The sequence below is a fragment of the Sylvia atricapilla genome, chromosome 5 (genome assembly GCF_009819655.1).
Source record: "Sylvia atricapilla isolate bSylAtr1 chromosome 5, bSylAtr1.pri, whole genome shotgun sequence".
NCBI classification, from domain to species: domain Eukaryota; kingdom Metazoa; phylum Chordata; class Aves; order Passeriformes; family Sylviidae; genus Sylvia; species Sylvia atricapilla.
This window is the reverse complement of record NC_089144.1, coordinates 26,154,101-26,170,141: the sequence shown is the minus strand read 5'-3', so window position 1 is coordinate 26,170,141 and position 16,041 is coordinate 26,154,101. Positions and strand designations below refer to the sequence as shown.

Sequence of the window (16,041 nt, the reverse complement as noted above, 5' to 3'; positions counted from 1 at the left end):
GACTACAAGTCATGTGTTGATCATTTGTGCATTCAAGCTGTTGTGGGCTAGAAATCACACCACAATGCAACACAGAGAGGAATAAAATCAGCAAGCATTCAAAAAGTAAACGCATGTGCTTTAGTGAATGTAAGTTTTGACACTTCATCAAAACCTGGGACTGACTTTTCACAAAAAAAAGTAATAAGGTATAATGTTGTGATCTGATAGCAACAAAAATTGTTCCTTATGCCCAGAGATGTGCAGTGAATGACAGACATTGAAGAGGTAAGTAAATATAAAAGCAGACACAAAATATTCTGTGGAACACATCTGAAAGGTAGAATTAAATCTGCTGCATTTTAATACCATGAAAATAGTAGCAGTGGAAAAAAGTAGAAAAAGTGTGTTTTATGAAGCAATATTCAAAAAAGACTAATAGAACACTATTGCAAGGGTATTCATAAAGAAACTAATATGTACAATTGTTTTCAAGTAGAAGAGAATATTATTTCTGTTCATATAAAATCACATGCTCTTCCAAGACTAAGCAGAAAATTACAAAAAGTAATCAATGTTCAAAAATATCTGATTTATTTTTCGTTAGCTTTTATTTTGGCCTTCAATATGGCAAAGATCTAGAAAAAGATTTGCATTATGTGGCTATAACCAAGAAATTTTAATTGTAACCATTATACCTGTAGGGCTATATTCTGTTTCCCTGTAATACTGAGAACAGGAAATTACAGTACTAATTTCATTATATCCTCTAGTAAGTTTTAGAAGAAAGAAGCATTTTGAAAACTGATTGTTCAGAATGATGCACTAATTTTACTTAGAACTTCAAAACTTCAAGGGTTATAAAGTTAGTGGTCACATATATGCAGTAGTGAGAAACACTCTCTGAGTAGAGGAGAAACACAAATTATAAATGCAAAAATAATGTTAAAGAAAATTTCAGGACTAAAACATGTTTCAAGTGGAATCTGTAATCATCTTTTGGACAAAAATGCTGCTAAACTGGAATTTGCTACTAAACTTTTGATATACAAGTCTTGAACTAATGTTTAAGTCCTCAGAGACGCTGCAGTTGTAACTCAGTGCATCCACTTACATTTAAGAACACAATCCTCCTTTAGTGAATAATTTGCATAAATATTTCATAGAATATTCTGAGTTGGAAGGGACACTCAAATATTGAGATATATATTCTAATTTTTAACTCCAGTACCCTTCCAGCCTTTTTTTTTTTTCTGGTCTCAGCCTATATAACTCCAATACAACACCTGCTGCACACTCCAGTCTCAGTTTCCATCCTCCTAGCTTCTAATAACACGTTTACCTCAGTGTACTTTACACCAGGACACTGGAAGTGAGTGCATGGTGCCTAACTAAAGAAAATACTAATCTTTTCTTGGTAAGCAGTTTCCTTTTCTCTCAAAACCCAAAACCTTTCAATGGAAATATACAGCTTGCATTTTCTGTATGTGAAACAGAGATTCTAAAAATTTTGAATTGAAGACATTTATCCTTCAGCTACGTAACTAACATTTTGGTTCCTTTCCTTGTGTATTTCTTTGTGTATTTCCAGAAATTAAATCCTTCTTACTCCTCCAAATAAACTGAAGTATTACTCAACTACTTAGTATATATTCAGAGCATTTCTATGTGAAGGTGGATAATGTTTTTTTTTTATTAAAGCAAGAACTATTTAACCCTCTAATTAAGATAATTTAATTGGCACTGTGCTTCAATTTGTTTTAAAAGGTACCTAAGTATCTTACCTAAGAAATCTGCTAAATCAGAAAATTTTACCAGTTTATTTTATTTTCAGCTTTTACCTCAACTTATCAGGAAAAATTTTTCAAGCCAGGAGATGACATTAACTACCATAATAAACCTCTGGTTGTTATTACAAAAAACTTAAATCAGCCCAGGCAACCGCTGGCCTAAAGAAAAATTTATTCAGAAGGTTATGGTGCTGATGCAGCTCAAAGCAGAGTCATCTTCAGTACATCAGGGCTCATTAATTCTGTTTTGGAAATAGGACTAAGCTCATTCTAGCAGATGTGTTTGACTGCTCAAACTGTACTCCCTGTCCCTCCAAGAGCTCTTGCTAGCCAGGCTTCAAGGTGCCCTGAACAACCCAAAGCATCCAAGAGAATTAAAGATGTTCATGAGCCTGAGAGAGGCCTCAGAGTAAGCATGTGTGTAACCACATGGACATTAGCACTCTGGGAAGCTCTTACCATGAAGCTATGGTACTAACCATGTCAGACAACCAGAAATCAATTATCTTATTGTTCCCTTTGACTGGGAGAGAATCTAAAGAACTGGTTAGTACATCGAAATTGCACATGTTCTTCCTTTAAATCCACAGAAGTTAATTCTTCAAGACTTTTCCCAATAAAGGTTTTGGCCCACTGTACATTCAAATTGATTTTCATGAGAACAAATGCAGCTTTCTTATGAAAGCAGAACAACAGATTTGAGAACAGGAAAATATCGACTAGTTATACTCAAAAATTAATGTTTAGGTTCAACTCATGTAATGTTAGGTACCTAGGCTGCCATTATAGTCACTGGAGAACTAATCAATACAGAACCCAATTCACCTCACCATCGAACAGCAGCTATTGAGGTTTAACTATTTTTGATAGTTAAATGGCATTCATTGACTATAATTAGAACTTAAAGCCTGAGATGTAGACACTGAGGATCTATGTGTCATAGCAAGAAATTCACTGGCTGTGTATTACCATTTTCAATGCCACAGGCTGCCATTTCAATGGCATGTATCTTTATTACCTCCTGTGTCATGCCCAGCAGCCCTACACAGTTCTACAGCCTCCAAAGTAGTGGAAAGCAATCATGATGCCTGTGTTTCAAATTAGGCAAGACAAAATCTACTCAAAGTTTGTGTTTTAGACAGAACTAACATTGAGTTGCTTTTAAAAGTAATTTATCAGACTCAAATTTTTAAAGAGTATCTTTCAATATCTCTCAGCATATATGCAAAAGTACAAACAAGGTGTTAACAGACTAAACATGGTAAAAAACCCAAACCACCAGGCATTTAGTATGTAAATCACACTGCAGCAAGTAAGAGAACATTACTTTCCAGTTCAGTGTATTATTTCATCTCTGTGCTTCTCAAGAGGGTTACCTTAGGCCACAGATTTTAACAGAGCCTGATTTTTAACTATAAGTAGTCAAGGTGTGTATAGTCAAAGGCTTTTCTGTTTTCTGTCAGAAATGGATTTCTGTGTCTTTTAAAAACATTTTATTCGACTTTATCCTTTTGCATTGTTGATAAATGGAATTAGTGACAGCAGTTGGGTCAAAAGCAAAAGATAAAAAGAAGATATGATTACAGCAGAATTAAGGCATTTGAGAACCTTACTGCCTAGGCAAAATGAAGCAATTTACCCCAAATATGCTGATAAATTTGTCCTCTGGATTTTGGAAGCTTAAAAATATTTCTAGCCATAAGTAGAAATGCTCCCTTATAGTGCCCTTCTGATTACTAAATCTCCCCAGAAAAACTCAATAAATACAGTCACTGATCATTTCCTTCTGTCAGTGAATACAGCTTCTGAGAGGTTCTTGCCTAAGCATAAGGCTACTTAACCATTATTTAGACCTTTTTTAAGATGCAGGGACTCATCTGAAACATCATTAAAAGATGGCTACTAAAATTTTCTAATAACAAGATTTGTAACACCATTATAAAGGCATGACTCTGGGATAAAAATTGTATTTTTAAAGAAGACACCACTTTAGAGCCTGTTCATGGCAAAGGATGTAGTGTTTAGCTCCTACTAAAACATATTTAGAAAGCATGTAAGTATTATGTAAGTACTTTCTTACAGTCATTTTGAGGCATTCCACAAATCTGAGGATCAAGTTTATATTAAATACAGCAAACATTACATACCTCAACAGCTGGAACAATGTCTATGCCAACTGTCAGAAATTCTTCAAACTTCAGAAATGGATTAAAGCAGCTACCAACATCAAGTAATCTGATCTTTCCCAAGGAGTGAAGGAACCTAAGAAGCAGCAAGAATTAAGTTTTATCAAATGTAACTTTTAAAGCTGTATTCTGAGTTACAATTTCAGGTAACTAATGCAACAAAAGATTCTCACAGAAGACCATAGTAATGACTAATGGAAGTGAGTGGCTTATTTCAATTGCTGAGATATCTGAAGAACCAAGCACCAGCAATAAAAGCAGATGGTCCTCAAGCAGAAGAGTTTTGTTCAGAGCAGCTGTAATACTTTTAATTTGTGCATCTGAAGTAAGTAAATAAAATGGTAAATTTTGTGTCCACTAGACAGGCTTTCTCACACTGTTTTGTGTTTCTCACTTAACTTTTTGTAGTATTTACTGATTTGGAAGTCACACTAGACGCCAGAGTTAAAATTTCATGAATTGAAAAGGGAAACAGTGAACAGCTACATAAATTGCATCGTTTACAGGGCTGCAATCTAAAAAAAATCCATGATGATTTGTAACATCGTAGAACATCCAAAATCCATTAACAGAGGCAAACAAAGTCACAGCTTTCACAGGGACTTCACAGAGATGAGAATGCTAATAACCTTCCAGAAAGAAAATGGATTTTGCTTCAAGTTTCTGTAGCCAAAACCAATTGGCATCTCCAAAATATAACTTGTCATGTTTCTGGGAAAGGCTCAACCCTGGAGAGACAGTTATCTGCAAAAACTTTCAGAAACATAGGTACAGGGCCAATGGAGTAAAACCAAGCCATAGCTGTACTCACAGCAACAACAAAGCAGAAAGGAAAAAAAGCCTCTAGGCAGCAGTAAAAGACCTGGGCTCTCTGGGCCCCTTCGAGACTCCCAGTAACCTACCAGAGAGAAGATGTTGGAAAAGCAAGAGAAAATGTCTTGTTGCATTCGGCAAAATAATAATGACAAGTTGAAGCATTTTGCTTCTACATGGAACAGAAGATTTCCAGGGCATGCTTCTCTCAAAATACCACCATGACTGAGGCAAACAGTGCAACTTAGCTTTAAGTTAAAGCTGCAAATATTACTAAGCTACCCTGTAAGTCAATCAATACTGAGTGGGATTTCAGAATGAAGAAGAAAGTAACAATTTTTTTAGACTTGGAACAGGAATTTGGATCCTAGTAGCCGTGTACCACAAACATGGACTGAAGTCAAATAGTGTCTTTTCCCACATAAGGGTAGTCTGGAGTTTCTCAGAACAGTGTATCTCCTTGTCTAGCAAACGGAGACACTAATGGCAGATCCTTCCTCATTCAAACACAAAAATGCATGCCTGTATATATGCTTGCATTCTATATGAGAGTCCAATATGGTAACAACGAATCAATGGACACATGGAAGGAAGGAAATGTAACAAGAGGAAACAGGATGCTACAGTGCAGAGAAAACTTCCCATAAAAAAGAGAGAGCCTCTAGAGATCTAAACATGCTCCCATGAACAAGTGTTCAATGAAATACTTGTACAGATTCAATTAAGCAGCAAATCCCAAAAGCCTCTAATTTCCAGGACAGCCACTTCACCTATGGTACAGTGAAAAAACCACTAGGATATATTCTCTCTTCCTATTTACAAAAGCTACCTAATTTAGCTACCTATATTATATATATTTATGTATTACTTGAGAGAGGATTATATATGGGATGAACAGAATTTTTGTCTTTACACCTACCAGAGTAAAAGAGTCACAGGCTTAGATACACAAACCCACAACTCTTACTTGTAGTGTTACATGACCACTGTGGAGTGACAATCTTTAAACACTGTGTGTAGACTCCCCCATATCCCTTGTACCACTACTAGATCAGTGTAGATATGATAAAGCATTTCAGGAGAGATCTCTGCCTGGTGTAATATACAATCCATTTTCTTTCTGATAAACTCTGTAATTTCTTCTGTAAAGCATCAAGAAAAAAAATTAATTTTGATTTCCCTGGGCAGTAACTTAGACCAGTTATGCCTTGTTGTTCAAGGTCTGTGCAGCTACTAAGAACTTACTATCGTTTGTAGCTTACTCAGGTAAATATTCTAAAACTTGCCTTTGCCAGGAATGTCTTCAGGAGAGTGTGTATTTTTCAAGTTTTGAGAACGAAAATAAAAATCATCAGCACTCACTATACTAACAGATAATTTTAGAATAATCTATAAAAATTCTCAACTCCTTTCTGTACACATTAGAACAAAGGGAAGGATACAAACAAGAAGGCAGGTGAAGTTAGCTCTGCAATGCCACTATTAACTGCAGAAAATATGAAGACAGAGATGAAAGAGAGATCAAAAAGAGAACCAATGCTTTATCCTGACAATGCCTCCCACTGGTAGAGTATATATGATTATCAAACCTATTGATTTAAACAAACATGAGAGACACAAAAGACACCAGCTCCTAAGGAAAGACACACCTTCTAATAACAGCAGTAACATCATTCTAGCCCTAACTGATACTACACCTAGCTTCAAGTAAGAGCTGAATTGCTGACATGCTACAATCAAGGGAAAAAAAATCTCTTTACACAACAGAAAAAACACTATTGCAGGAAGCAGTAAGAACTAATCTATAAAGAATATGAAACAAGTCACACCTTTTATAGGTTCTATGCTTATGCATTCATTATTTCATTGTACTTGCAAAATACGAGTTTTTTTCCATCACACATGGAATAGTCACAAACATGACACATGTTATTTAGGAAAAAAATGGAGGGTGGAACTTCAGAAACAACAAAGTTAGTCTTGGATGCCAAAAATAAAATTCTTACTTGAGCGAAGGTCACAAACAAAATTAAAACTGTTGTTTGGAAAATACCTCAAGGATACTACAAGTTCTGGAGAGCCAGTCATCAGAAAGCTAGCACATTAAAAGTTAAGGGTTGTAATTCCAAATTGCTTTTGAAGTGTGTAATTGGAATCAGGAGTTTCTCTGCAATTATTTATGAAGAGAAAGTTTTAAGTACTCTGATATTTACATTTGGCACTTAGTACTTACATAAGCAATTGACTTTTCAACAGTGCTGAACAGCCATTAGATTCTAACTTAATTAACATCTCCCTTATTTCACCTCAAGGTTTAATATAAATTGCATTGCACACCAGTGACATACTTAAGTGAAATTGCTCTAGCACTAAAATGAAGATGACTAAGTTGTCATTCTCAAGCAATTTTTTTATGGCATTTACCAAAATATACTACAACATAAACAGCTCTTGAAATGCATATATTCACATGAAAATTCCCTTTCTTAACTATTAAAATTATATCAGACTGATCTAATATGTTATGGAGAAAAAAAAGTCAGGATAAGTTTAACACTCGAAAAAGAGGAAAAAAAAAGTCAAAACAAGCAAAACTTACTCTTCTGTCATAGCTTCATGATTTGTCAAGCCAAAGTTTGGCAAAGGATCTTCAATCTTGGGAGTCTGAGGAACATTTAAAGCTGGAGTGGTCTTAGAAGCAAGAAGTGCTCTTTTTTCATCTTTCTCAAGTGCTTTTCTTTTTCCACCATTCTGAAAATATTCTCGGCATACACTGAAAAGACAAGAAGAAAAATGCCCCAGGAAAACGGAATGCTCTTGTTAGTCACTACTACAGCTAAGATACATACCAGAGGGTTAAGAGATACAAGTGCTGTCAGCTTTTTAAAAAATCTGGGTTTTATTTCAACTTTGGTAAATCAGCTTTAAAAAACAATGTGATACACTCAACAACATAAAAATCGAGTGGTGCGTTCTTGGGTTTTTTTCCCCCCAAATTATGCCATAATTCACAGCTGAGTAAACATCTTCAAAATATTTTTATCTGGATAGACTTTTAAAGTAAGACAGCACAAGTCTTGTCAGAACACCACCAGAAGGTAAACTTCAGCCCAGTTCTCCACTACAGCACATTAATCAGCTAGCTCCCGGTCAACACAAAGTTTTGAAATGTGCATCTTGCTGGCACATAAACTGAGGGAAAAGAAACCTAATCCAGATTTATGTGCAAACTTACATCCAGCAGTTTTTAATTGAGTATGCCTGGGCATTTTTTGTTTTAAGCAACAGTTAGTAGCTGTATTATTGTGGAAGGCTTATTTAAGTTTTCAGGTTTTCCCCATATTATTTATTTTTTTATAGGAACCAGAACAAAATAATCTAATCATACTTGAACAAAAATATTAGCTAATTTAAAGAAATTAATGTTACAAAAGAAGTTAAATAGCACTTGCATTCCTCAATCAGTAGTCAACATTAGTGTATGAGAAGCAAGCACTATGTTTGAGAATAACTGAATTTCAACCACAAAATGTAAACTAGAACTGGAAAAAAATTGTTGCTGTGCAATTAAAAAGCCAGACTCACCCTGCACAATTCAATTTTTTAAATTAAATACTGTCATCCAAATATTCGCACAGAAATTTTAACATAGATAATATTGAATAATGGCTTCTGAACAACTCATTTTTATGACGCTTTCTTGAAAGTCACTCCATTTTCCTCTAACAAAACTGCAGAGGTTTGAAGGAAAGATTCCACAAAACATGAATTCAAGTGTAGTTTATAATCTCTTATACAAAGCAGGAACAAGGTTATGACACTTCAGAGATTTAAGGATGGACACGCTGGTATAATGGCACATTTAAATCATAGATAATGACAAGGACTTGGTATACACAGGGCTTATGTAAGGTTTGGTGATATTTTAGGCATCAAATATACCCATTCTCTTCATCATACAAGATGTGAAGGACAACAAAAAAAGTCATTGGAGTGGCACTGAGTTTCTTTGATGGAAACATACACAAACAGGTACAGATAGAAGTAACTTTATCCCAAGATAGGTAGGAAAGAAGCACCTTGAGTCAGAAATGTGTAATCACAGAATGGGTCAGGTTAGAAGGGACCTCAGAGGGTCACCTGCTCCAACCTCCCTGCTCAAGCAGGGTCATCCCAGAGCACATGGCACAGGATTGTGTCCAGAGGGTTCTGGAGTATTTTCAGAGAGGAAGACTCCATCTCTCTGTGCAATCTGTTCCAGTGCTTAGTCACCTGCACAGTGCAGAAGTTCTTCCTCATTTTCAGGTGGAACTTCCTGAGCATCGGTTTCTGCCTGTTGCCATTTGTGCTACTGGCTGGCATGACTAAGCAGAGCCTGGCTCCATCCTCTTGAAACTCTCCCTTCAGATACTGATAGACATTGATGAGGTCCTCTCTAAGTTGTCTCTTCTTGAGATTGAACAGGTCCAACTCCCTCATCCTTTCCTCAAAAGACAGATGCTCTAGTCTAGGCTGCAATACTGCCAGACATACAGACAGTAGAATTATGGCAACTCCATCCATTAGAGACTGCATGGATGGAACAACAACAATTCTAAAATGAACTAAGTGTAAGAAGCCAGTCACTTAACTTAGCAGGAAAGAGATTTTTAAAAGATCAATAAAGAAATAAGAACTCCAGAAAAAAAGACTTGCATTACTGCTAGTATGCTAATTAAACTGTATTTTACACATTGTATTATTTATTTACAAGCATACAATCAATTTAGAACTATTTAGTTCTGTGTATCAATTAGTCAAAGAAATAAAACTTGGAAAGAAAAATCCTTTTTAAAAAACATTTATCAACTATTGCACCGCTTGGTTAGCACCCTGCAGTCTCTTTATTTTAAGTCTTTTTTATCTCATTACAGCTCTTAAAACATCCAGAATCAACAGCAATTTAAGTAGTGTTACACTGACATGTAAGACATGAGAGAATTCTCAACCTTGAAGAATGTGGTTTTTTTCTTCTCAACCAACTATTCCTGTTACCAACCTTTTAATTTCCCAGAAGCTGGTACGCTAGCCAGGCTGAAACTTAATGAGCACAGGAGAACCACCTACTTGTAAAGTGCAAATTCCTTTTGTCACTGAGAAGCCATTTCTTCTTCATTCTTGGTACTGATGCAAATGAGTGTTTTTCCATCCTTCTACCCCTATCATGTCAGCCAAGTACTCATAATTCTATATTCTTCATAACAAACCTTCCTCATTTGCACATAAGACACTATCAAAGTCAACCACAAAGAGAAGCATCTCCTTCTGCATTTTCCCTGGTGGACAACCAGCCAGTGCCACAGGAAGGCCCAAGAATGGATAAAATTCTTCACATTCAGATCCCAGGCTCTACATATTGGCACAGTACCACAGGGTACGAAAAAAAACCTCAGCCAAACCCACCCAATCCAAACAAAAAAACCACAGATCACACAGCATTCATAGCCACTGAGGGATATCTTCCCTTTCTGCCTTTCTGACATCACAGTCATCCTGGCCTGATTACTACATGTTGCCCTTTTGGCTCCTGAGCTCTCAGAGGAGTTGTACTCCCCCTGTAGAAGTGACCCTCACACTTCCTGTGGGTAACAGTGAGCACATGGGTGCTCACTGCACTGGTAGTTAGCAGAGATGATGCACTCTGTAGCTTACCACGTGGTAACTTGTGGATGTAGCCAGATGTTTAACTTCACAGCCATTAAAAGCCATCATTGATCACCCTGGTTTTGAGTATGCAGTTATATAAGACTCTACATTTAACAAATGTCTCAAGTAAGGAACAGCGTCTCAATTATCTACAAAGTGAAAATTCAGGAATCTCTTTTATAATTCTAAAAACTGACATGGCTCCATTTTTAACTGACAAACATTCAGTCTCTGATGACACAATATTAGCTCTACAATTAACATGCTTGTGAAGAATTGTGCAATGTAAATGCTATCTGAGCTGATACTTGCTACAGTTCACACAAACTGGAATAAATATTTCATATCTAAACTGTTCAGTTTCCTAGGTGAAGAGACAGGTTAGGTTTCTGGGTGAAGTGTGCAGTTCATGTCTTTGTTTAAAAAAAATAAAAAAAATCAAATCTTTGTATTTCTTCAGTGAAACTTATTTTCCATATTACAAATCTCAAACACTAAGTAACTGTTCCAGTTGACTCTCCTGCTCTGCCATTTGGGTTGGACACATAAAGGAAGTCTCAGAAAAAGCCAATATGAAAACATATGATTTTGTTAATACTCTCCCAAGGAATAAAAGAGAAGCTTTGTTTTGAAAAATAAAGACTAAATCCCTGAGTTTCAATAGAATACAAAATTAAAAAAATGAAGGGGACATTGTCAAGAAACACTATATGAACTTTAAAAATTGTAACAGAATTATTAATTAATTCTTCTGCTCAAGTAATGAACAACAGAATTAAAGCTGGTGTGGTCAACTTTAATCATAGCAAAAAGCAGTTACTGATAATCAATCAGAGCTGTAATCAGTGCTTGAGGATTTCAAGCATCCAGTTTTATTGACTGACTCTTTCCTTCTGCTTTATAATGAGGAAAAGGGGAGCTTGACCCATCTTTCTTAGAATATTTATTAACCAAAACCTAATACTGAAGATGGCTTTCAGCGAGGGCACAGAGTAGTAGAAAACTTCCCTTCAGAGCTGAAGCAATGTCTAGACCTTCCCCCAGCACTGGAGGTGAGGCTGCCCCAGTGCAGAGCAGAGTGGGACAATCCCCTCCCTTGCCTGGCTGTGTTGCTGTGCCTGATGCCCCCCAGGACATGGATGATCCTCCTGGCTGCCAGGGCACTGCTCACTCAAATTCAACTTGCCATCAACCAGGACACCCAGCTCCCTTTCCCTGGTGCTATTTTCCAGTAGTTCCCCCCCGAGTCCATCCAGGGTTGCCCCATCACAGGTACAGAACTGGGCACTTGTCTTTGTTAAAATTCCTGCAGCTGGTGATCGCCCAGCCCTCTTAATTTGTTGAGGTTTCTCTGGAGAGCCTGTCTGCCTTCAAGGGAGTTAACAGCTCCTCACTAGTTTCATCAGCAAACAATGTGTTTAGCAGTAAAAAATTAAGACTGTCACATAAATAAGAACACTTAACATTGTCCTTTCCCATTTTAAATGGTTCTCCTCCTGCTGTTTCTGCCACCTTCTTCAGTTCCATTCTCCTTGCAGCGAACTGCTCAATTAATTGCATTCATCAAAAACATCTATAAAACAGTGTTGAAGAGACTTGCAAACACTCATTCATTCAATCTTACAAATAAACAGGATCAGCTTTCCAGTTTTAGCAGAGATCTGCTATTCTCAAAGATCCTCTAACAGATTACTTAGCTTTCTCTTCTTTTGACTAGACAGCTCTAGTTTCTAGAAAAGAACACCAAGGCTTTTGTGGAAAAAAAATAGAAGGTTTTGATAATTTCTTTATCTTTCTTGGAGCTGAGCTGCTGTTTGTTGTTTTTTAAATGCAGTGGCCAAGATGATATTTTGGCTAAGAGCAATGCTAAATAAAGTCAGAGTAGTACTTTACATATCTTGGGGACAATCTCATTAACACACTCAGGTATGGTATTTGCCTCTACTGCAAAAGCACCCCATGACCACTTCATATTCAGTTTATGGCCTGCTTCAGAATCCAAACAATGTTCTGAAAGACTAACATAATCAATTACTCCCGGGTCTTTATTTGTACAGCTGATATTTAATATAGTAGATAATGTTCAGTATAGTTTATAACTGTATTAATTTTAATTCTACTCTCAGTAGACAGTGACAGTTTCTCTCTCTTTGGTCTCATTTCAAAATTTAAATATCCTTTACTCTAGCAGACTGCCAATAAAAGTACAGGGACAAACCTTTGACAGAATCCTTCCAGTAAATCACATTTTAAAGATAAGCTTTTCACATCTATTCTCTGCAAATGTTTCCAAACAGTTCTGTACTCACTGGTCATTAATTTCATCAGAACTGTGTTTCTTTGCTCATTAATCAGTCAAAAGACATTTTTTTTAAAAAAATGGAGGTCTAGATAGTGTTTTGTCATGATAATTAAAAGAGCAGATTTTATTTTTTGCTCTTTAAAAAAGCCAGTCAAGTCAACACAAGTCTTAACACTGAGGCAACTGCAACAGAAAGAAGCAAACCTGCTGGTCTGGCTTATTCTGTTCCAACTAGAACCAGAACAGGCTGGCATTCATTGTCCACACAAAGCTTCACCAGCCCTATCTACACCAGCAAAAATTAAAGAGTTACAACAATTATTCAGAGTAAACACCATCTTAATCTGTTTAAAGTTTTGTATTGTAATATATATGAAAGAGAAATAAAAGTGCTAATTTGCAAATACCACTTGCTACTTATTCAATTTTCTAAATATATATATAAAGGAAGGAAGGAAGGAAGAAACAAAGAAAGTTGAGTGTTGCCCAGGCTTTTTACACCACCACTTGGGGGATCATAGACCGGGATCTGAAGGTGCATAAAGTTTTAATCCCTCTTACCACTTAACAGCTCTGTCATGTTTCCCTGAAACAACCAACAAAATTGGCCCAATACAACTCAGCATATGGCCATTAACACAGTCTATCACGTACTGCTTTTCATCTTGTCCAGTTTCTAGAGTCTGGATACATGTTCTTTAAATCAACACTAACGAAGAAGTAAGTTTTATGTCATCTTGTTTAAGAATTAATGTCAGAATTCTTCCAGTGTCTTCACCTAAATAGCCAGAAAGACTTTAGAAAGAAAAGCAAAATTGTTATTCTTGATCTCGAGAAGTACACATAACTTCTCTAGTGGTTATTCAGATCACTGAAAAGATCTTCCTTCAAATTAAAAACAAAACTCAGTGTCTCCTTTCTTCAGGAGGCATGCACTGGTGGTTCCAAACTATTTTCAGCACTCCACTCACAAATTAAAATTCAGCTGTTATGAAACAGCTACCTTCCTGCTGTCATGGTAACATAGCGATAAGCACTGAGCAAAAGCTTTCACTTAAGTCTCATGCAAATTCTCTTGCATGCAGTTCTACACCCAGGCACAAGGAGGAGTAACAACAATGGGACCTGCCACCAGCCTGGCACACCTCTTGGCCCCGTGAGAAGAAACAAAAAACTGCAGAACACAAAGTCAATCTGATTTGTTCTGGTATTTATCAATCCAGGCCTCAGTATAATCTGAGAAGTGAAAAGCACCCATTCTTTTTCTACTAATGTAAGAACTCCTGATCCTTTGACTTTGCAAACTGAAAAGCTATGTGCTTTATCTGAAGCTTTATACCAAGACAGAGCATTTTAGTGTCTCTTAGAGGATGGATTCTCTTCCTAACACGATGAGCTTAGGCTGCAAAGCCGAAACTGGACATTTACTTCAATGCTTACTTTGTAAATGATCTATAACAAAAACCAAGTGGGAGCCCAAAAGCTTCTATACATAAGTCATCACTGTCCACAAGAAACATTATCCTATCCTACAGCCTAACAGACAAACTTGCCACAACCTAAGGGATTACTGCTTAGCTAAAATTAAAGTAAGAACACACAGCTCTATTGAAAATGTTTCACATATTAGTTGACTATCAAACTGTAAGAAAATATCAAGCAATGTTCCATGGAATCTGCCCTGGGTCCAGTACAACTACTTTTTTCATAGATAACCTGAAGTGTGGAACAGTCAGTTTCAGTTCCTTATAGCGGATCTGAGAATGATGCCAAACCAGGGCAGGGTAGAAGGAAGATGCTGCAAGAAATCACAGTATTAGAATTCAATATGATTCAAGGTAGTGTAATGTAGTAAAGAGAAACATAAGCTTAAGGATTTCCACAGAAATAATGAACAGCACAAATACAAGTAGCAACTCAGGAAGCCTGTAACACAGAAATAGGCAGCTGGGGATCACAAAGTCAGTGTCCTGCCAATTACAAAAAAACCAAAACAAGCACACAAACAAAAGAACAAAACCAACAAAAAGGGCCAAACAAAACACAAAATCAACAAAATATCAACCTCCCACCAAACAAGGTCAATAGCATAAACGAGAGTCTACTACAATCTCAATAAAATCTATTTTATTTACCCCTGACAAAGCCATTGAAATGCTCCATCCATTTTTGGGCTTAGTTCTTTACAACTGAGACACCTCTCATGTAATTGGGATATGGATATACAAAGCATGTCCAGAAAGGCATCTATATAAAGAAACACTTAACTGTGATGTCTTTTTTCTACGCTAAAGGATAAAACATTGGTAAGTAGAAGAATGGTTTTCAAATATTTAACAGTTCATGCTAGGAAAAAAAACCTCAGCTTATTATTACTTGCTCCATTTCCAGAAGCCACGGAACAGCTCAAGCTGCCACCAAGATCAACTGTTTCACAGTCAATTCCCTCTTCTTTTTTTTTGTTTTATGGGCTCAAGAGAATTTAACAATACCACATCTACTGTTCTTTGCTGAGCACTTTGCAACACTCACCTGCAGGTCCTACAAACTGGCACACAAGATTATTTTTTGGTTTTCTTAAGTCATCCCCTTTCCAATGGCAAGACTATGGATACACTCTCTTCCCATTTAAATCTCAATAGAATTTTGTTTTATTCTACTGTATAGATTTTACAGTATGTTTTGGATGCCAACTGTATGCAGAAATTCTGAATGATCAACATGTCTCCTCTTTTTACTATTTATTTTCCTCAGGGACTGAAATAGTTTAGCTCCTCATTTCATGACTTTACAGTTCAGAGAGCCCAACAAAAACTAGATGTTTATGACTAATAGGAATTTTTGAGTTTTAAATACATTTAAAACAAGTTTCACAGGGGTAAAATCTGTCACAGGAGATTTAAGAATTGAAAACTAAGCACCAGAGATCTGCATTTAGGTGTATATCTGCATTTAGGGTATATATAACACTATAATATGTACAAATCAAACCAAACCCCTAAAAATTCAACTTGAGTTACACTCATTGCATTTACTCAGCTTAGGTTCAAAAGTATGGAAAACTACTTCACAGGTTTATTTGCAAAGAGCTTCAGTATTTGAGAAAAAGAAACTGTTGGTTGAAAATACTTCAAAAAAGGATCACCTAATAGCGAAACACTTCGTAAGCTATTTCCTTAGTAAGCTGGAACACTAAGAAAGCATTTCTTTAAGAAAGCAATAAATTATTAATATGCTATAGGACAAATGTTAAATACTGGCAAAAAATAAAAAACAATTAAGCTTT

The 16,041-nt window shown here is 36.3% G+C and overlaps 1 protein-coding gene across 1 annotated transcript in view; it reads right to left on the bottom strand.

Annotated features, from left to right (window-relative positions):
* Positions 1-16,041, bottom strand: part of BMT2 (base methyltransferase of 25S rRNA 2 homolog) — a 32,536-nt gene that overhangs the window by 3,887 nt on the left and 12,608 nt on the right. The window contains exons 3-4 of the mRNA XM_066319001.1: positions 7,368-7,541; positions 3,917-4,031 (exon numbers count right to left, since the gene is read on the bottom strand). Of these exons, the coding sequence (XP_066175098.1) occupies positions 3,917-4,031; positions 7,368-7,541 (289 nt within the window). The remainder of the gene's footprint in view (positions 1-3,916; positions 4,032-7,367; positions 7,542-16,041) is intronic.